This window comes from Pezoporus occidentalis, unplaced genomic scaffold (assembly GCF_034315485.1).
Source record: "Pezoporus occidentalis ecotype Australia unplaced genomic scaffold, CSIRO_AGI_Poc_V1 ctg340, whole genome shotgun sequence".
Taxonomy (NCBI): Eukaryota; Metazoa; Chordata; class Aves; order Psittaciformes; family Psittacidae; genus Pezoporus; species Pezoporus occidentalis.
The window spans coordinates 200,240-220,209 of NW_026915377.1; the positions used below are offsets into that span (position 1 = coordinate 200,240).

At 52.7% G+C, this 19,970-nt stretch overlaps 2 protein-coding genes and 1 non-coding gene across 3 annotated transcripts; 2 read left to right on the forward strand and 1 right to left on the reverse strand.

Moving 5' to 3' along the window:
* On the forward strand, positions 1-82 carry TRNAS-UGA (transfer RNA serine (anticodon UGA)). The gene has a single exon. It is a non-coding gene; the product is annotated as a tRNA-Ser (tRNA).
* Positions 83-6,370: 6,288 nt separating this feature from the next.
* On the forward strand, positions 6,371-8,084 carry LOC134169291 (C-C motif chemokine 5-like). The gene is made up of 3 exons (XM_062629720.1): positions 6,371-6,642; positions 7,134-7,245; positions 7,439-8,084. Exons 1-3 carry the CDS (start codon positions 6,570-6,572, stop codon positions 7,524-7,526), a joined length of 273 nt encoding a protein of 90 aa, XP_062485704.1. The 5' UTR covers positions 6,371-6,569; the 3' UTR covers positions 7,527-8,084.
* A 3,399-nt stretch (positions 8,085-11,483) lies between these two features.
* LOC134169289 (C-C motif chemokine 4-like) lies at positions 11,484-14,036 on the reverse strand. The gene is made up of 3 exons (XM_062629718.1): positions 13,818-14,036; positions 13,161-13,272; positions 11,484-12,033 (listed from the first exon to the last, which is right to left on the reverse strand). The coding sequence occupies exons 1-3, from the start codon at positions 13,888-13,890 to the stop codon at positions 11,952-11,954; spliced, it is 267 nt and encodes an 88-aa protein (XP_062485702.1). The 5' UTR covers positions 13,891-14,036; the 3' UTR covers positions 11,484-11,951.
* Between the last annotated feature and the right edge of the window lie 5,934 nt (positions 14,037-19,970).

The window sequence follows — 19,970 nt, forward strand, 5'->3', positions numbered from 1 at the left end:
GCTGTGATGGCCGAGCAGTGAAGGTGTTGGACTTGAAATCCAATGGGGTTTTCCTGCGCAGGTTCAAATCCTGCTCACAGTGGGAGCTTTTACAGGCAGCCCCTGCTCTCTTGCTCTCGGGGGGACAGACACAGACCTGTCACCCCTCATCAAGGGGTCCTGCAATCCCACCCTGTCCCTCATCTCGCAGGGAACTATTACTGTTTAGGAGAGGGGCCGCAGCCCTGCACCTCTACGTATCTCAAGAAGAAATCCTGCGATAGCATGTCCACTCCACACAGCTGGGTCACCCTGATCTCTACAGCCGTGTTACCCTGTAGTCAATCACAGGCTTGTGGCTGCCCTCCACCAGTGCTATTTTTTTGCTGGGGGTGCAGCCTGATGCCAGTGGGGGGACAGGAGGCTGCTGCCACCCCCAGATTCATCCAACCCTGACCCAGCTCCGTGAATGCGTGTGGGTGCTCCTGAACGCTGCGCTGATCCCTAGGGAACATTCAAGGGCAGTGCAGCCACCCAAGAAAACGTTGGGACCTGCAGTTGCTGCAGAAGCCCCTTTCTCAGCTGGGAACTGAACTAAGGCCACAGGAGTAAGAGTGCCGAATCCTGACCACCAGGGATGAGGTGGTGACTGTGGCAGATCCATCAGTGGCCACCAGCCAAGCCCTGAAGGGACAGGGACACTTGGGCCCCACAGCCCAAGGAGAGGACCAGATGGGGTAGATGTCACAGCCTTCCTGGGGACTTTGCAGGGATGCCTGCTCCTTTCTGAGAGCTGTGGCACTGGGAAGACCCTCTGTGCAAGAGAACCCCATCTCTGCCAGGCCTGGGGAGCAGGAGGTGGCTACGCCAGATCTCTGATCACCTCAAGAGGCAGGTTTGGGGAAGGCAATGATAGCCAATGGTTCAAGAAAAGATTTTACAGTCCTGTGAGGATTTACGAGGGAGGTTCAGTCCTGTTGATGATAGAGCATGGACCCCACTGCCAGGCTTGCATGGCAGACATCCCACTGGCCACAGGTGACCCAGCTTCATGGACACAGCAACCCTGACTCCCAGTGCACAGCCAGGGTTCTCCTGTAGTGACCTCAGGAGAAACAGAAGAGTGTCAGTGCAAGCTGGTTGTTGTCAGCAGAGTCTTCTCTGTTCTGGGGAAACAGAAGTCTGAGCCCTCATGCTGACAGAGGGAGTGTGTCTGGAGTCCCCTTTGCTGCTGGTTTTACAGCAATGTTTGCATCCTGTTTTTCTAGGGGAAAACAGCTGGCTGGTACCATCGTCTGAAACTTCATCTGGAGCTGCAAAGAGTAGGTGACCCTGGCTCACAGAGGGAGCAGAAGGAGCTTTTGCCTTCATTTACTCCACAGAAGGATGTGGGCTCTCATTAGGCAGGGCCTGGGGAGCTGTGCTGATGGAGGTCATGGGCAGCAGCATTGCCTGGACATCCTGCAGCAGTGCTGCTGGTGATCCTTCATCCCTGTCCTGCAGACTACACATAGCCTGCTTCCTTAGCCCCATACATTTCACTTAAGAAAATAAGACTTGAGAATACACTTCACTTGAAAAAGAAAAAGAGAAAAAGAAAAAGAAAAAGAAAAAGAAAAAGAAAAAGAAAAAGAAAAAGAAAAAGAAAAAGAAAAAGAAAAAGAAAAGAAAAAGGAAAAGGAAAAGGAAAAGGAAAAGGGAAAGGAAAAGGAAAAGAAAAAGAATATGAATAAGGAAAAAAAAGAAAAAGAAAGAAAAAGAAAAGAGAAAAAGAGAAAGAAAAAGAAAAAGAAAAAGAAAAAGAAAAAGAAAAAGAAAAAGAAAAAGAAAAAGAAAAAGAAAAAGAAAAAGAAAGAGAAAGAGAAAGAGAAAGGAAAAGGAAAAGGAAAAGGAAAAGGAAAAGAAAAAGAAAAAGAAAAAGAAAAAGGAAAAGGAAAAGAAGAAATAAAGTCAGAATGGAACGGGGCAAAACCAAAACCAGACTTCTCCTCCACCACCTGCACTCATTTCCTGGCTTCAGCTGGGATAGAGTCCATTTTCTTCCTAATAACCGGTGCAGTGCTGTGTTTTGGCTTTAGCGTGAGAATAATGTTGGTAACACACCAATGTTTCAGTATTTGTTCGGTAGTGTTGCATTAAGAGCATAGAAAATTGGCACAAAATCCCTGCTGGGATCCATGCAGTGCTCCGAGATCAGGGGGGCTGGGGGCGGCTCGGCTGCATCTCTGATTACCACGGGCCACGATCATTGAGGGCTGTCACGATTCCGGATTCACGAATAGCGCTGTTTGCTGAAGCAACAGAAACACAGACTCGAATTGCCCTTGATACAGTCACTAACTGCATTAGCACTAAAATCCACCCCACTGAGCAGCCCATCTCCCCCCATCATCCCATCAGGGGGTTGCAGCCTCATTAATCCCTTCACCACATAGCTCATGGCCTCAGGTCTCATTCCTACAGGCAGAGCTTCCCCCTAACCAAGGGCTTTTTTGTCTCTCATGCTCTGCCAGCACAAGGAGCCAAGAGAGAGCAGAAACAGGACACCTGATCCGAACTAGCCAAAGGCATATTCAGTGCCACAGCCCGTCACGTCCTGGGTAGAAACGAGGGGGAGTTATCCAGAAGGGACCGATTGCTGCTCCGGGACAGGCTGGTCCTCGGTCAGCAGGTGGAGAGCAATTCGGTTCTTTTCTTCCCTTCCTTTAGTTTTATATGTTTGCCCTTGTTATTTTCCTTTTTATTAGTAGTAGTATTATATTATACTTAATTCTAATTATTAAACTGTTCTTATCTCAACTCGTGGGTTTTACATTCTTCTGATTCTCCTCCCCATCCCTCCCAGGGGGCAAGAGGGAGTGAGAAAGTGGCATTTAGTTACTGGCTGGGTTTAACCACAGCAACTCACCTCCTAGAAAAGAGGTTTCCTGCTGAACAGGAAAATGGAGAGGGCTTGAAATGGGCCCCCCACTCCCCAGGTGGTTGCTGCCAGCATGGGCAGCACGACAGGGCACAGACCCCAGGGGACAGTGCAGGGCTCAAGGTAACAGGACAACTGTCCCCTGTCCCTGCAGTACCCAGCACAGCGGGGTTCAAACCGGGGGCAATGAGCGCTGGCACAGAGGGTGACACCCTGGGGTAAGGCAGGAGAAGGCACTGCAGGGCTCCCGAAAGGACGGACGAGCTGTGACGGCGATGCAGATGCAAGAAAGGGCTCCAGAACATTTCCCACAGAAGACGGCAGAGGGCCCGGTGCTCCTTGAATGCTCTGGTGTGTTTGGGAGGGGAAGTAAATGGACAGCGGAGAAACCTCCCTGCGGCTTGCCTTGAACCATGCAGCTCTCTGAAACGGCCAGGGCAGCTCCTCCCTCCACCTGAGGCCAAATCTCAGCATGGTCCCTAAGGACCCCCGCAGCCCTTCTACGACATGGCCTGGGGATGCAGTGGGCATAGAGGTCCCCTGTCCCCATGGTGCCCCGATCTCTGCCCAGGTTCCTCTGCAATGCCTGGTGGATAGCTGTCACCGGCTTTGCCACCACCTTTTCCCTGAGGACCTGCACTGCAGGGAGCAGGAGAGGTCAACGGGAGGCAGTGGGTAGCTTTGGAGAAGGGCAGAGTAGGGCAAGAAGAGGAGGGAGGAGTGTCACCCTCCCCTAAAGCTGGCCCAGAGCAAGGGCGGAGACATGATGAATGGTCTGCCGTCTTTCCAGCACTCTGGCATCTGCTGTGATGGTCAGGGCTGCAGAATATAGCTCCAAAAACCTGCACAGGGCCAAACCCCGGAGAGAGGGGCAAGGCTGGGCCATGCAATAGTCACGTGGGATTATCATAAAATTACAGAACAACTAAGGTTGGAGGAGACCTTAAAGATCATCTGTTTCCAGTTCCCCAGCCACGGGCAGGGACACCTTCCCATTATGCCACCCCTTGGGCACTTGAGGTGGATGAAGAGGAGCTGTGCTGGGCTGAGGCACAGCCACCCTGTGCTTTCAGAAGATATGCAGATGTCATGGTTTCGGTTGCCTTTACAAGCTGTAACGGGGTGTGAGCTCTGGCAGCCTTGCGGCTGAGGGAGCCTCAGTGTCTCTCTGTGGTTTCTTAGATCGCTATCTGGCCCTATCAGTTAGCTTGTCACATACAGTAAGTTCCTTCCTCTACCAGCAGGTCTGGGCACACCAAAACAGGTCACACAGCAGGACAGTCTCCACCTGTGACTGCAGAGGAAAGGGACATGAGTAACTGCCACCCACCAAGTGCAGCAGGGAAGTGATGCAGCCCAGGAGCTGCCTGTTGGACCCCAGGAGTGCGTGGGGCCATGCGTTGAGGCAGGCGGTGGGCACTTGCCCAAAAGGAATCTCCAAAACCAGGGACAGGTCAAGGCTCAATACAAAATGCAGTAGTTATTGTAGTGAGGAGACGAGTCTGAGACACGTCACCTTGCTTTGCACCCCTACATGGATCTGGGGCATGAGAAATACATACACAAATCAGCCAAACAATAGGCTAATTGCAATACTGGAATTCATGCAATATAGCAGTACCAGCAAACAGTCTCTTGGCAAATTCCAGCTGAGATTTTTGTTCTTTGCAGAGCCTGACTACCTGCTAGCATGCTACTGTGCTGCTCCAAAATGCCACCGCTGCATGTCTGTGACAGTCACAGAATCCTAGTGTCACAGACTGGTTTGGGTTGGAGGGGACCCTAAAGCTCATCCAGTTCCAATCCCCTGCCATGACAGGGACACCTTCCACTAGAGCATCTTGCTCCAAGCCCCTGTGTCCAACCTGGCCTTGAACACTGCCAGGGATGGGGCAGCCACAGCTTCTCTGGGCACCCTGTGCCAGCACCTCAGCACCCTCACAGGGAAGAGCTTCTGCCTAAGAGCTCATCTCAGTCTCCCCTCTGGCAGGTTAAAGCCATTCCCCTTGGCCTGTCCCTACAGGCCCTTGTCCCAAGCCCCTCTCAAGGTTTCCTGCAGCCCCTTTAGGCACTGGAGCTGCTCTAAGGTCTCCCCTTGAGGAGCCTTCTCTTGTCCAGGCTGACCCAGCCCAGCTCTCTCAGCCTGGCTCCAGAGCAGAGCTGCTCCAGCCCTCACAGCATCTCCATGGCCTCCTCTGGACTCACTCCAACAGCTCCACGCCCCTCCTGTGCTGCTGCCCTAGATCTGGATCAGGACTGCAGGGGCTCACTCCAGGTCCTTCACACACTTTTGAAGGCAGGAGTCCTCAGAGTCCCCAGGACACCCCCAGCCCCATGAAGATGGCTCCTAGGAAGATGAGATGGGAAAGCCATGGACTCTTGCCTACCCCAGCACAGTCCCTGGCCCAGCCCATGGGGACCCTCCTGCAGCACTGCAGACAGTGCAGTGAAGGGGATACTGTGGGGAGGAAGCCCCAATACACCCAGACACTGCCCTGCGGTCCCTCTTCATTGCTGCGGCTATGGGAAGATGAACTCATGGTGTCTTGTGAAGAACAGCAGTTCACGAGAAACCACAAGCTGTGAGCTGGCAAATTTGGTGCCTGTTGCAGAAGAGAGGGAGATGGTGAAAGGGGAAAAGCTCTCTGGGGCATCCCGGGGAGCACATCACCTCATGGCAGGGGCAGTGCATGGGGCTCCCATGACTGGTGTGCATAGGGTGATGGGAATATCTGTTTGCACAAGACCTGATTCCTCTCCCTTCCACAGTCAGGGGAACTTCTGTCCTGCTTTCTGCATCCACCTTGAGCCAAATCCACATGGACACTTGCATTTGCCCCACATCCCTGGGAGGAGATAGTATTTGTAGAGTCAGACCACTGAGTCAGGCTTCGCAGGCAAGCACTCCCTGGCTGATGCTGAGGTGTGTTAGAAGGGGTTTGGAGGTCCTGAGCTGCATACTGGAAGCATAGCATTCAGGATTTTTTGTTTATGGTGCCAAGACTGCCAATCCAGATCTACAACCAGTCTCTGGGGTGACAGTCACCCTTTCTGCCTGCACAGGCACCACTGCTCCAAGCATGCCAGCTGCCCATGCTGCCTGCACTGACCCCCTGCATCCACCTCATACATGTTGCAGACCCACTACGGGAGCAGAGACTGCCCAGCTGGACCTGCACTCTCCCCAGGTCATTTCAAGGGTCTGAGCACCTTTGTGCTCAAGGCCTGGGTCCTCCAAAAGGAGGCCGAGTTGAGGTCCTCCTGGTCCTTCAGGGAGGATGCTAAGATGAGTTTGATGGGTTCTGCTGTCATGTTGGTGAATCTAGCCTGACCCTGCTGCTCAAATGTGGTTTCATATCCTGTCATGGTCAGGGCAGCCTTCTTGGGGGTGCCAGTTAGCTCAGGCTTAGCTCACCTCACACAAAGGCTATTTTTGCATATCCTAGACTTGCTGCTTCCTTTTTTTTTTTTCTGCATTTTTGAGGCAAAGGTGCCATGACATCAGCTCTTTTATGCTTTGGAAATTCCAAGTGCTTGTCTTGAAATCTGACTGATGGAGCTGGCCACTGTCACTATATAAAAAGCAGGGACTGAGCCAGCACCTCACATCAAATACAGGGGGAATCTGTTCTGGTCCTGTATCTGCCCTTGCAGCTCATCTGTGTCCATAATGAACATCTCTGCAGTGAGCCTCTCCATCATCCTCGTTGCTGCTCTCTTTTCTCAGGCCTCTCCTGCTCCAAGTGAGTACCTGCAGCATCTCCTTCTGCTCTCTTGGGGTGGGTTTTTGCTATGGCTGGCAGTAATTTCGAAGCAGAACTGGAAAAAGTTAGCTGCAGAGGCTGGAAACCTGTGTGAATAGTTTCTCCTGCTCTCTTGGGACTCGTCCTCCTTTCTAACATCCTTTTATCTTAGGGATGAATTTTACTGCTAAGTGTTGAAGTTTTCAGGTTTCATCTCCCCTGATTTTGTTGTTGGGCTTTATGAGTGGTCCCAGGGGGACTGAAAGGATTTTTATCATTGGAAGTGAGTGCAAGGCATTTTACACACAATCCTAGCAATTACTTTAATTAAGCTTTGGTGTTCACAGCAGTTCTTTGCTGGCTTTCTGAGGAAACAAGAAAGGAAGTGGGCTCCAGAGCTGATTTAAGGGGACTGCTGCCCATGCTCTCAGCTGGTGGACGTGCAGTTTATTAAGTGGGAGACTCATGCTGGCTTTCCTGATCTCTTCCAGTTGGGGCTGACACAACTGTGTGCTGCTTCAGCTACGCCTCACGAAAGCTGCCCCAGAGTCATGTGAAGGATTATTTCTACACCAGCAGCAAGTGCTCACAGCCAGCAGTCGTGTACGTACCAGCTCCTGCTCTGGGTTCTGGGAAAAGGTTCTGCCAGCCTTTGGGATCTTTGCTTCAGATCCAGTGGTGCCTAGGTCACAGTGATGTGAGGAACCATACCTGGAGTAAGGGAAGGGGGTGACCCAAGGCCCTCTTGTCCCACTGCCCCTCCAGGGCTATAAAACTTCCCTGCTTCACCTGACAGGTTCGTCACCAGGAAGGACCGGGAGGTCTGTGCTAACCCTGATGCCAGGTGGGTGAAGGAATATGTGGACACCCTGGAGCTGCAGTGAGCGCTGGGAGCTGAGAGGTCTCTTCCTCGAAGAAGTCCTGCAACCCAATCCAGCAGAGTCTTGGCACAGACCTAGAAATGCTGCTGCTGAATACCAGGACTTGTGGAGCCATCCTGGGGCCCCTTAAGTTCCTCCTGTCTTGCAAAGGTGCCATTTACCCATGATAATTTAGCCACCCTTATGGGCAGCTGTGATGCTGGCGACCTTCTGGCCTTGCAGACCCATCTTGCATAGCCTGCTGTGTAATGTGGTTAAACTGTCTCTTCCTCATGCCTCCACTGCTAGAATGGAAGGGGGGTTTATCCCTAGAGCTATCTGTGGGAAGTGGTCAGTTGAAATTAAGTGTGAGTGCTGTCATGTAAACCTAGGCTGACTTTCAAGTCAGCTGGCTGAACTTTGCTATGGTAGGGTAGATGCTGTGAGCAAGATCTGTCTCCCTGGCAGAGGAAATGGTATGCTTGTTACTTACAGGATGCTTATTGTGGAACCACATTGTTCAGCCTCATTTCAAAATGCCTCTTGCTGGTGCCAAAGAATAAAGATGTTTTTCTCTCTGTGTGTCAGCTCTGGAAGATGATGATCCCCTCCTGCCTGGGAAAAGGGGTAATAGGACCCCACTACAACCATTTTGAGAGAGGCAAAACCTCAGCCACCTTATCCCTGAAAACTTTCCCTTCTGCACCACATCTCTGCTCCCAGCGCCACAGCAGCAGCAGCAGCCCCAGCACCACACCAGCACCTCCAGGGTTGTTGCCTCCCAGCCTCCATGCTCCTGCGGACCCAGAGCTCTCCCCCAGCCCTTCCCCCCCCCCCCCCCCATATTATCAGCAGCCAAGACCAGGGGCTGGTGGAGCTGGACCCACTGGATTTGCCACTGTGAATTTGGCAAAGGGATGTCTGGAAGTCAGAGGGTGGGGATACAGCAGCATCACTGCTCAAAGGAGAGCCAGAACCACATACCCAGCACAGGCTCTTCTGGGGATGCAGCCTGAGCTGTGCCCAGCTCTGGGTACACTCTTGTCAGTGTTTTGCTGAAAAAGACAGGCACCAATGATCTGCTGTTCTTCAGCTGGTTTGGGAAGGAAACACAAATTTGGTTTGAAAAAGCACAAAAGATCTTTTGCACTGCAAAACCAAAAGCACTTTATCAGCCTATGGCTTGCTTTTAAAAGGGTGACAATCACCAACGGCACACCTGAAATACCCCGAAGTAGCTCTCAAAGGAGCCTAACTGCTCTGCAGGCTGGGCAGGTAGCTCAGCAGGAGAAAAGAGGTACAAGGTTCTGGTTTGCAACCCTGCAAAGCAGCTCTGGCAGAGCAGGAGACAAGAGGGACCACGGGATATAGCCTGGATCTCAGGGGAAGCAGGGAAGGGATATAAAATCAGCCAGGTCTTCCCAAACATGAGAATAATCAAGCAGTACTCATGTTGGCTTGCTTTCATACAGTGGCTGCTTGAGCACTTCTCAGAAAGCCTTTAAGCGTTGCTATCCCCCACTTGCAACTGGGAAACTGAGGCACAAGCTTGTCATTGAGGGGTCAAGCTGGGTGAGGCGGGCTGATGGGGCTGGCGTTCCTTGGGGCCACAGGACTGTAAAGAGAGAAGTGAGCAGTCCACAACACCAAAATCATTCCTTTGCAAGAGGAGCAGAATGTGCTGGGGGCCAGAGCTGGAGCACTGGGGACCAGGCGGGGGTGGCCATCTCAGTATCCCCAGAACGTTCACAAATGCCTTCACCCAGATGGCATCAGGGTCAGCACAGACCTGGTGTTTCTTCCTGGTGGCGAAGCTCGGAAGTGGGGAGGACCAGGAAACCTTTGTGGTCACTACAAGGCTGGGGAATATCCTTTTTTGACCGTTGTCTTGTGTGAAGGGAACTAGCCAAGCTCTGGGAAACCAGAGACGGGCCCTGGGTCAGAATCCTGGCTCTGCCTCAACTTGCTGCTGGCTCCGGCAGGCAGGGAGAAGGACCAAGGACCGCAGACCCAAGCGGCCACTGCAGAGCATGTGGTAGGTGTCTCCTGGGGCAGGCACCTCCTTGGTATTTCTCTGCTGTGCACCAAGCACCTCGCCTGGGAGCATTTCCTCAGCTGGGCTGGGGCAGCTGCAGCCTCTCCTCCTCCCTCTGCTCCCATCCCAGCTTCAGCATGGGCAGGTCCTTCTCAACCACCTCCTAACACCTGGAAAGCATCTCTCCCTGCCAGGACAGGGTGATGGCCAATCCCAGATAACACCCCAACAAATCCCAGGGTTGGTTCCAAAAGGAAGCACTGGTGGGCTTATGCCAGGGGAGGTGGGTCTGGGACAGGGGGAGCAGGGCCTCTAGGGCAGGCTGGCTTGGCTGCTGATCCCGGAGCTTCAGGATGGAAACTGAAACCAGAAAGGCTGGAGAAGAAAATTCCCACATGTGCCTGGGCTCCTGGCCAGGGACTGCCCGAAGAGCCAGCATCAGTGCTGAGTGTTCCAGCTTCTCCGGGCTGTCCCTGCAGCGCTCCCATCCACCATGACACCCATCGTCAGTCCCCTCGCAGCGCACGGAACCCCAGATCGGGGACTGTTTTCAGTTCCTGCAGTTCGTCCTCAGCATCAAACTGGGCTTCTCAGCCCAAACAGCAACTGAGTGCGCAGCAGGCATGGAGAGAATGGGATGCTCTTGGGGTAGAGGAGACCCCCTGCACCCTGTTCCTGGGCTCCCTGCTGTCCACCCGTGGGCAGCAGCTCCTGCCCACCCACCCCACCACGCAGCAGCAGTGGCTGCTCCCGTGTTTCACAGCACAGTGGAGAAGCCCGCTCAGGATACGGCTCTCTGCAGGTCTCAGTCTCTGCCCCAGGATGGTAAGCCCCCGCCACGGAGCAGTACAAGATGTTTCCAGGTGCGCTGACCCATCTTGTCCCTGCTTGGGCATGACCTGACCTTTTCTGCTGGGACCCTGCAGGGTTGTCAGTGTGTCTTCCCAAAGCACCCTCCCAGCAGAGCCATCTCCGTGGAACAGGGGCTCTCCACGTGGTGGCCCTTCACCTGCATCATCTCCTGGGACACAACACTGGGCCCTGGGCTGGGTTTGCCCTTTGCTGTGAAGGCAAACTCGTCAGGTGCACTGTAAGCACTCCTGCCTGCAGCCAGCTTTCCATCCTGGAAAAGGCAAGACTAGAGGGAAATCACAAGACAACATGCAAGTGCTTTCCCAGCCTCAGTGTGGCCAAGTCCGATCTATAGCTACCGGGAAAAAAGAAGCAATAAGAGAAAGGTTTTTGTTTGCATTAGGAGGAGAAAAGGATGGCTGCAAGGCCAGGCGAGCTTCAGGTGACCGTGCTGTTGGGGGATGTCTTCTCGATCTGCAGAATCACAGGAGTGCTGAACACGTTTGCAATGGGAAAGCTGTGCTCAGCACTGTGCTTTTACCCTTTGGACCTGCTCCCTTCCATTCGTGTTCCCATGCAAAGCTGTGTCCTGGGAATGTCCGCAGCAGGTTTGCTGGTGGCTGTTTTACTCCTGCAGCATAGCTGACCCCTTCCCTTTGTTTCACAGGAACAACCGCCATCGAGACGGTCAGAAAGAAAGCTGGGGTCCCTGCCCCTCTCCTGGCAGCACTACTGGGCTAGGCAGGACAGTGTGTATGCGGGTGCCTGTGGGCTCTTTGCTGGGGAACACTGATGCAAGCATATGGGACATGCCTGTGGTGTGTGTACAGCATGTTCACGTATGTAAGAGGCTCATCGTTGCATAGAAACACGTCTAATTCTGTATAGGATGTGGGAGGCTGGGCTGTATGTGGTGGGGAACAAGATGTCAGAGGATGTTCATGTGTCTGCAGTATGGAAACTTCATGGTTTTGCCTCAAACCATTTCCCATCATCACATGCCATATAGAACGCGCAGACAGGCTTAGGGTGAGGTTCTGTCTCTCTGCTGGTGAGCACCACACAGAGGCATATAAAGGGAAAAAAACAGAGGGTTTGTCTAAATTCTTTATTCTCCAGAATCATGATTTCATACATATAAGCCAGGGCCACTCATCATCCAATGCTGAGACTCTGAGCCACCCTCACTCAAATACCCTCCCTGCCACTATCCCATAAATAGCATCATTACCCACAGAAGAAAGTACTGCCTATCCAATATGACAATTTCTTAATAACTTAAAATGTTACAACAGAGGTGCAGTCCCACGGGCCATTCCAGGCCACAGGCAGAGGGGTCAGGGCAGATGGATGAGGTTGCAAACTAGCCCACACAGGCCAAGGGCAAGCAGCAGCACCCCAACACAAGGTGTCTTGTGGTGCCCTTCCAGTGGTTCCCTGTAGTAGCCTGCAGGTGACATGGGCTCAGCAGCTTCTGTTGCCCCAGTGTCCTGCTCCATCGCAGGAGCTCAGGAAAATGCAACTCCTGCATGACAGCAGCTATGCTTGCCATCTTGCTTTGCTCAGTTCAAGTTTTTCAGGTAAGCTTGAACCCAGGTGTGACTGGGATTGGCACAGACCTGGTGGCCTTTCTTTGTGATGAACCTGTGGAAGAGGGATGAGACATTAGATCTCAGCTCAAACTTGCACCTGGGAGATCCCAGATCCCAGCTTTGGGGCACTGCAAGAGGTTCTCCCACATGCCCTAAACTGATGCTGAAACCGATGGCTGTCTCTGTGTCCGGGGCTCAGCAGTAGCAGTCATTTTTTTCTGCTTCTTAGTATCTGGCGCAGTGCTGTGGTTTTGACTTTCGGTGGTAACACTGATGGTTTTAGTTACTGCTCAGTAATGTTTAGTCTGAGTCTCATGCTCTGCCAGGGAGGAGGGGAAGCTGGGAGGAAGCAGGCAGGACCCCTGACCCAAACTAGGCAAAGAGGTATTCCATACCACAGCACATCATGCCCAGTATATAAACTGGGGGCAGTTACCCAGAAGGTTGGGATCACTGCTCGGTCGTGCTGGGTATCAGTCGGCAGGTGGTGAGCGGTTGTATTCTCTTCCCTTCTTATTTCCCTTATCATTATTATTATTGGTGGTAGCAGCAGTGGTTTGTGTTATACCTTAGTTACTGGACTGCTCTTATCTCAACCCGTGGGAGTCACATTCTTTCCATTCTCCTGCCCATCCCTCAGGGAGCAGGGGGAGGAAGCAGGGGGAGTGAGAGAGCATCTGCATGGTTCTGGGTTGCCAGCTGGACGTAAACCACTACACTGTGATTTAAGGTAGAAGTTCCACCCTGTGAGGGTGCTGAGGCACTGGCACAGGGTGCCCAGAGAAGCTGTGGCTGCCCCATCCCTGGCAGTGTTCAAGACCAGGTTGGACACAGGGGCTTGGAGCAAGCTGCTCTAGTGGAAGGGGTCCCTGCCTCTGGCAGGGTGGAACTAGGTGAGATTTAAAGTCCCTTCTGACCCAAGCCAGGCTGGGATTCTATGATTTCCCCCATTTCATCCCTTTTCCTACACTGCCTCCTCAGCTCCTGCAGTAACATCCTTGTGCATCCCTGGCAGTCACTGTCCAAGCCCTTTCCCCTTGGGGTTCCCCTCACCGTGCTCTGTTCCTACAGACCCCTGTGCCCACAGCTGCCCTGGTCACTCCCACACGCACACTCCATAGGGACTGTTCCTGTGCTGCCCCGGCTTTTCCACACCCAGGAGTCAACACTGGTACTTACACGATGGCTGGCAGCATGCAGCTGGTGCTGGTGCTGTAATACCGCAGGATGCGCCTATGTGGGAGCTTGTGTGCTGTGTAGGAAAAGCAGCAGATTGGGACATCGGATCCAACTGCAAGAGGCAAGGAGAGACGATGTGAGCATGTGCTGGGCTGTGCATCAGGAGCAGCCAGCTCATCGGCTCATAGAGCTGTGCTGGTAGGGAAGGGAGTGAGGAATTAGAGAATAATTAAAATTGAAATGGACATTGGGGATCATCTGGTCCAATGCCAGGAACAGTACTGTTGAGTACTGGGGGAAATTCCCATGCAGTCATTGCTCAGAACTTCATTTCTCCAAACTTCATTTCTTCACCTCTTCCAGCCCCAGGGCAGAGACTGAAGTCTCCAGACTACAACCAGGAACCAGTACCCTGAGTCCAGGACAGATGGATGAACAGATGTGTGGATGCATGGATGGATGGATGGATGGATGGATGGATGGATGGATGGATGGATGATTTTCTAATTCTGGGGTTCCTACATGCAGCTGAGCTCAGTGCAGAGCGGAGACTGGTACATATGCTGAAAAATTCCCAGTCATCTGCCAGGGGAGCTCCATGGAGAATGAAACCAAAACCTCAGGTCTGTTCTTCACAAATGAAAAAGCAGGACTCACCTGGACCAGAGAAAGTCTGGGAGCAAGAAGCTGCAATGAGGAGAAGAGCAAAAACAGCTGCAGCGACCTTCATCTTCCCTTAGGTGAGGGCACTCAGAGCAGGACCAGAAGCTCTGGCAGATGAGGCTCAGACTGCAGCAGCTGGATTCAGCCCCTTTTTATTAGGGAGTTCTGGAGGTAGCTGGCAGAATCCCAAGTGGAAATTCCAGGATGACGAGAAAGGATGTCACGAAAGTGAAACAGACAAATGGAATCAGGTTTAAAAAAAAAAAAAAAAAGAAAAATCATAAAGAATGGGATTTGGTTCACATTGGATCCAAGTCTGCTGAGCTCTGACTCAGTGTTCATTTTCGGTTCTATGAAATCAAAAGGAAACTAAAATGTGCCAAGTGGCATGGCACTGTTTATCTGATCGGAAGGAGGGTTTTTCCCTGTGAGTCTGTTATAGCAGAAAGACACAATGCTTGCCTAGGATTATGCAACTCTGGAAAAAATGTCCCCAGAGGGGCAGGCTTCGAAACGTGCTCATGCTCTTTGTGTCGGGTGCTTATCAAAGGCTGTCAAACTGCAGCACACGGAGCTGAGAGGTGGCAGGACTGCAGGCGCTTTGCCCCTACCCATCCTGCAGTGCTGGGCTTAATGAGGAGCAGTGAGGAGCTGGGGCTGGAGGCACCCTGACGATCGGCCAGTCCAGCCCCTGCTCCAAGCAGGGTTAGTGGGAAGGCTGCCCAGGACCATGTCCCAATGGGCTTTGAGTATCTGCAGGACTCCACAGCCTCTCTGGGCAAACTGTTTCAGTGTTCAGTAATAAAGTTTTTTCTGGTGTTTAAACAGAATTTCTTGTTGCCTCTTGTCCTGTCATTGCACGCTACTGAGAAGAGTTGAGCTCTGCCTCTTTGCTTCCCACACACGTGTTGATGAGATCTCCCGGAGCTCTCTGCTGTCCGGGATGAACAATCCCAGCTCTCACAGCCTTCCTCCTAGGAGAGATGCTCCTGTCCCTTAGTAATTTCCGTGGCCTTTTGCTGAACTCTCTCCAATATGTCCATATGTCTCTTATGCTGGGGAGCCCAGAACTGGACCCAGCACTCTAAGAGCAGCTTCACCAGTGCTGAGCAGAGGGGAAGAATCACATCCCTTGTTGTGCTGGCAATGCTCCTAATGCACCGCAGGAGCCTGTTGGCCTTCTCTGTGGCAAGGGCAAGTTGTGCTCCTGTCTAATTTGGTGTCCACCAGGACTCCTGGGTCCTGTTACGTCAAACTGCTCTCCGGCTAGTCAGCACCAACACATGCTGGTGCATAGGAGCATCCCGCACCAGGGACAGGACTTTGTTGAGCTTCATGATTTTTTTTCTCCAGCCTGACAAGGTCCCTCTGGACAGCAGCATGTTCCTCTAGTGCGCCAGCCACTCCTTCCAGCTTTGCATCACCTGCAAATTTGGTGAGGGTGCGCTTTCTCCCAACATCCAGATCATTTAGATATTAAAGAGTACTGGCCCCAGTACTGATCCCTGGAGCTGCCCACTGGCAAATAGCCTCCACCTGGACTATGTACCATGTATCACAGCCCTCCAAGCCCAGCTGTTCAGCCAGTTCTCAGCCCCTTTCACTCCCATTTATCTAATCCGCACTTGGATCAGAGAACTCTTGGATCACAGCCTGCAAGAAACCTGGAGAGGGGCTTTGGACAAGGGCCTGTAGGGACAGGCCAAGGGGAATGGCTTTAACCTGCCAGAGGGGAGACTGAGATGAGCTCTTAGGCAGAAGCTCTTCCCCGTGAGGGTGCTGAGGCGCTGGCACAGGGTGCCCATAGAAGCTGTGGCTGCCCCATCCCTGGCAGTGTTCAAGGCCAGGTTGGACACAGGGGCTTGGAGCAAGCTGCTCTAGTGGAAGGTGTCCCTGCCCGTGGCAGGGGTTGGGACTGGATGAGGTTTAAGGTCCCTTCCACTCAAAACAGTCTGGGATTCTGTGATACTTTATCAGTTTGCCAATGTAGATGCTATGGGAGCCTTACTACTGTCAAAATAATCAACATCCCCTTACCTCTCTACCCTCATCCATCTTGCCAGACATCTCATCTTCACAGGCTCACCAGGCTGGTGAGGCATCTGACTACTCATAGTCACCTTAACAGTCACAGGCCTCCATAAAGCAACTAAATGACAGGGTCTCACTCTGCTTTGGAGGGTCTTTGCAGGCAAGAAGGTCTTTTGCCACCTCAACCTCAGTCCCCAGAGGAACATGGAGTTCACTGCAAGAGGAGGTTTCCCACACCTGAGATATTTTGCCAGCCTGAACCAATCCCTCCAAAAGTTTCATTGAGTACAAGATGGATTTTCTGGCTAAAAAAGTGAGAAACAAGTGGTGGAGAGCCTGCCTGGCATGGGAGAGACTTTCAAGCCTCAGCAGGTCACCAGATCAGGACAGCTCCAACCTAGGAAGCAGGGCAAATCAGGGAGAGAGTGACCTGGGGCTTCCCAACATCCTGCAACAGCCTGCGGATGCAGCTGGAGTCGAAGCCCCCCTCCACTGCAGAGAGGATGCCAAGGCCTGTGGGTGAGCTCCTGGACCTGCATTTTCCTCTCTAGAAGTACAAAACCGCAGCTCAGCTACCATGGAGCAGCAAGTGAGAGCAGTGGAGTCACCAACCTTCACCAAGTGGCTTGTCTCTGGCAGGGACAGAAGGAAGGTCCAAAGCCCCTGAGACAAGTGATGCTCTGGTCCTCCCCATGCTTACCCTCCCCAGGAGGATCTCTTCTGCACTCCTGCTTGCCTGCATGGTCTTACCCTGCATTACACCCCAGGACGCTGGTGCTGTTGGCTGTGGCAGGCTACCAGTTTACCATGCAAATGGGCAGAGACATCACGAGAGTGGCTGAGCGTGTGCTTTTATTGGGGCCATAGACTCTCTGAGTCCTGACACAGGTATGGGGAGAAGTGTTGAGTTCTGTTGGATTCGTAGCAAGCCCTGGCAGAACCAACTCTGCTTTCCTGGGTTCGTCTGAGCAGCTCTGGGCAGAGGTGTGTAACGGAACAAGAAGTGCCTCCAGCTCTTGGTGAATTGCTGCCAAGCAAAACCAAATTGTGGCTTCTTGCCATGGAAATTAATCATCCAGAAACCAACAGTGGCAGTTTCATGTTCCTGTGTGCTAGCATGTGCACAGGGAACAAATGCAAGATGCATTGCCGGGTGAGAAGGTTTGTGGCTGCAGAACGACAGCTTTGTGGCTAACACCAGCCAGGGGTGGCTTTGCTCATGGGAACTTCACAACTTCTGCTCCCCAGCCTGCCGCCTGCGAGGAGCAACCACAGGGCCAGCAGCACACGAAGCACTGGTGTGGAGGGGAGGTGTGATGGGGCGTGCAGTGTGATCTGCATCAGGCAGCTCCATCCTCCATCTGGCAGCCCTGAGATGGTCAATGGAAGGAAAGGAGACGTCATTTACTGCTAATGAATCTGACAGAGCTGGAGGAGCATCTGCAAGGAGCTGCTGCAGCTGCAGTTGCTTGGTTGTGTCATCGGCACAGACTGTTTAGTGCTGACAAAACTGCCTTTTGTCAGCTGTGATGCTGTTTCCCCTGCAGTGCTGAGGAGCCTTCTGGCAGGGGGGGACCTCTCCCCGGCCATGGGACTCCCAGAGCAGGGCACCCTCAACAGCCTCTGAGGCCAGCTTCTGCTTTCATCTTTCTGCTTCTGTACGCTGCTTTTTGCTTCTCTGTCAAATCCCAGAGCCCTCTGCTGTCACAGTTCCCACAGTCTGGGTAAGCCTGTCACTGTCAAGCTTCCTTTATTACTCCTGGAAATGAGCCATTTTTATCATGTTAGCCTCACCCAGACTGGGGCATGAGATTTGTTTTGGTGCAAGCAGGGTAGAAAAAGAAAGCTTAAATTATTCAAACAGGAAGACTTTAGGGAATGATGTTGTAGTGGGTGTTGAGTCTTTGTCCCCTGTGATAGATGGTGACAAGGATTAGCCCAGAGGCTCTGGGGCTCCTTCAGCCTCCCCCCCCACCCCCCAAATCCTGCTCTCTCCAAGAGCCACAAGGCACATACCCCAGGGCAGGGGGAAGCAGGGCAGTTTGCTACTGCAATGGTGAGGGCTCTGCCCAGGCTGATGGAGAAGCCTCGTCTGCTTTCCCCTGGGGGCACCACTCACCCATGATCGCTGCACCATCCCAGCCTGGCACTGTAGCACCATCAGAAGGACCTTGGACCCTGTAAAGGGCTATTACCCCATTCCAGTCACTCTTGCTGGCCATTTTCTCCTCTTGCCCATAAGCCCACAAGCGGATGGGAGCTCTGGGCCATAGGGTGCCCTGGGGACAACAGCCTTGTCCCTCCACTCGCAGCCTGGGGCAAAGGTGATCCCAGACAGAGCCGAGATCCCCTCTTTCTCCCTGCTCTCACCAGCAAACCATCTACAGCAAGTCCCTCCCGTGGCTGCACGTCCACGAACAGTCCAGAGGGATGCAGGAGGCCGCACGGGGAGGCTGTGGGGTTATGGCAGAACTCCTTGAGCCCTCCCTTCTGCCCCAGGGAATGCTTGTGCCAGGCAGAGCCAGAGCTGGCCCAGGCAGCCAGACAATGGCCCTTTTAAAGAGCACAAGCCCATCTGGGGTAGCAAAACCCTCAACATCACGGGGAGCAGGACCTGCAGAGCGCCCTAACCTACAAACAGCCCCCACACATGGGAAGTGGTTTGCAGCCTTGCAGCAAGCCCAAAATAAACCATGAGGCTGGTAAACATCTGAGCACCACTGCCGGGCTCCGTGCATGACCACGGCACATGGAAAGCTCACACCTCGCTGGAAAGCTTGTGCCTCCCCTCAGTGCTGGGGGGGGACTGACACCTGGCATGTCCCTGCCAGCACACTGCTGCTGGTGGGCACAGGGTCTTCAGGAGCTCCAAGGGCCATGCACAGGGAAGTCCCCAGCTGTGGCAATGGCCCTGACACAAGTTAAAGGCCAACAACCCTGGTCTCAGCCCCCTCTGTGATCAGGGAAAGTCGAGATTCTCGAACATCCCCGAAACACCCGTGGGGTGCAGCCACTCACCCTGTGCTCTGGAGGCCACCCACAGCCAGCCCACTCAAGGCTCCTGGAGAGCTGGGCTCCAGGAGCAGCAACGGCAGTGAAAGCAATGTAGTTCTGCCTGGCTTCTTTTCCTTTTTGTTTGCTTATGACTAGCAAACAAGCCCCACTGGGCTGATTTATAAACTGATTTTCTTTTTTATCCTAGCAGAGCAAGCAAGGAGGCTTTTCCCATAGAATCATGGAATCTCAGGCTGGTTTGGGTTGGAAGAGACCTTAAAGCTCACTCATGTTTTATGGTTGTTTTATTTGTTTTTCGGAAAAAGCCCTTGCTGGAGACAGATTAAACCTTCAACAGGATAACATTTTCTTATCGGCCACAAACATCTTCCTGGCGTGACGTGATTTCAGGGACACAAAGGGGTCTCCCGTGCAGCATGGCCAGCAGTGCCCAGCACCGCTCACACCCTGTCATGATGGTCACGCACCCCCCTTAACCCTGCACAGTGTGGACCTGTGCTTTCCAGCCACTGCCACGGGACAGGTACCACTGGAGCCAGTTCTGGGACATGACATCATCTACAGAATTCCAACATTTCTCCAGAAATGTCGAGAATGGTGGGGGCAAAATTTCCGTGCATTGATGGAAAGTCACCAGTGCCAACACTCAGAGTAGAATGGCACAGACACTGCTGCAGGGGGAAGTGGAGCTTGGCCTAGATGCAGTTTCTGAACTCAGGACAATTCTAAGCACTTCCTTTTCTGAATCTTGACTCCTTGTCATTAAACACAGCTATCAATAGCAACTTACATCAGCCAGTTTCACCTTTTTTTGCAGGGTTCCCCTTTCATTCAAGATCAAGAATTTCCCTATTTCTGCTATGACCAAATTTATTTTGGGCATTTGCTTTACTTAGCACTTTCTCCTGGGATTTTTTTGGCGGTTTGCAGAAAAGCTTCATCATATTCCTCTATGTAAATCGATGCAATATCATCCAGACCGCCTCAGATGGCCTGTCCTGCTGACCACAAGCACTGAGGGCTGCTGGCAGGAGCAAGGGTAGACCACAGGTTGACCATGATTCCTGAAAAGATTTAAGAGGGCAGACTGAGATGAGCTCT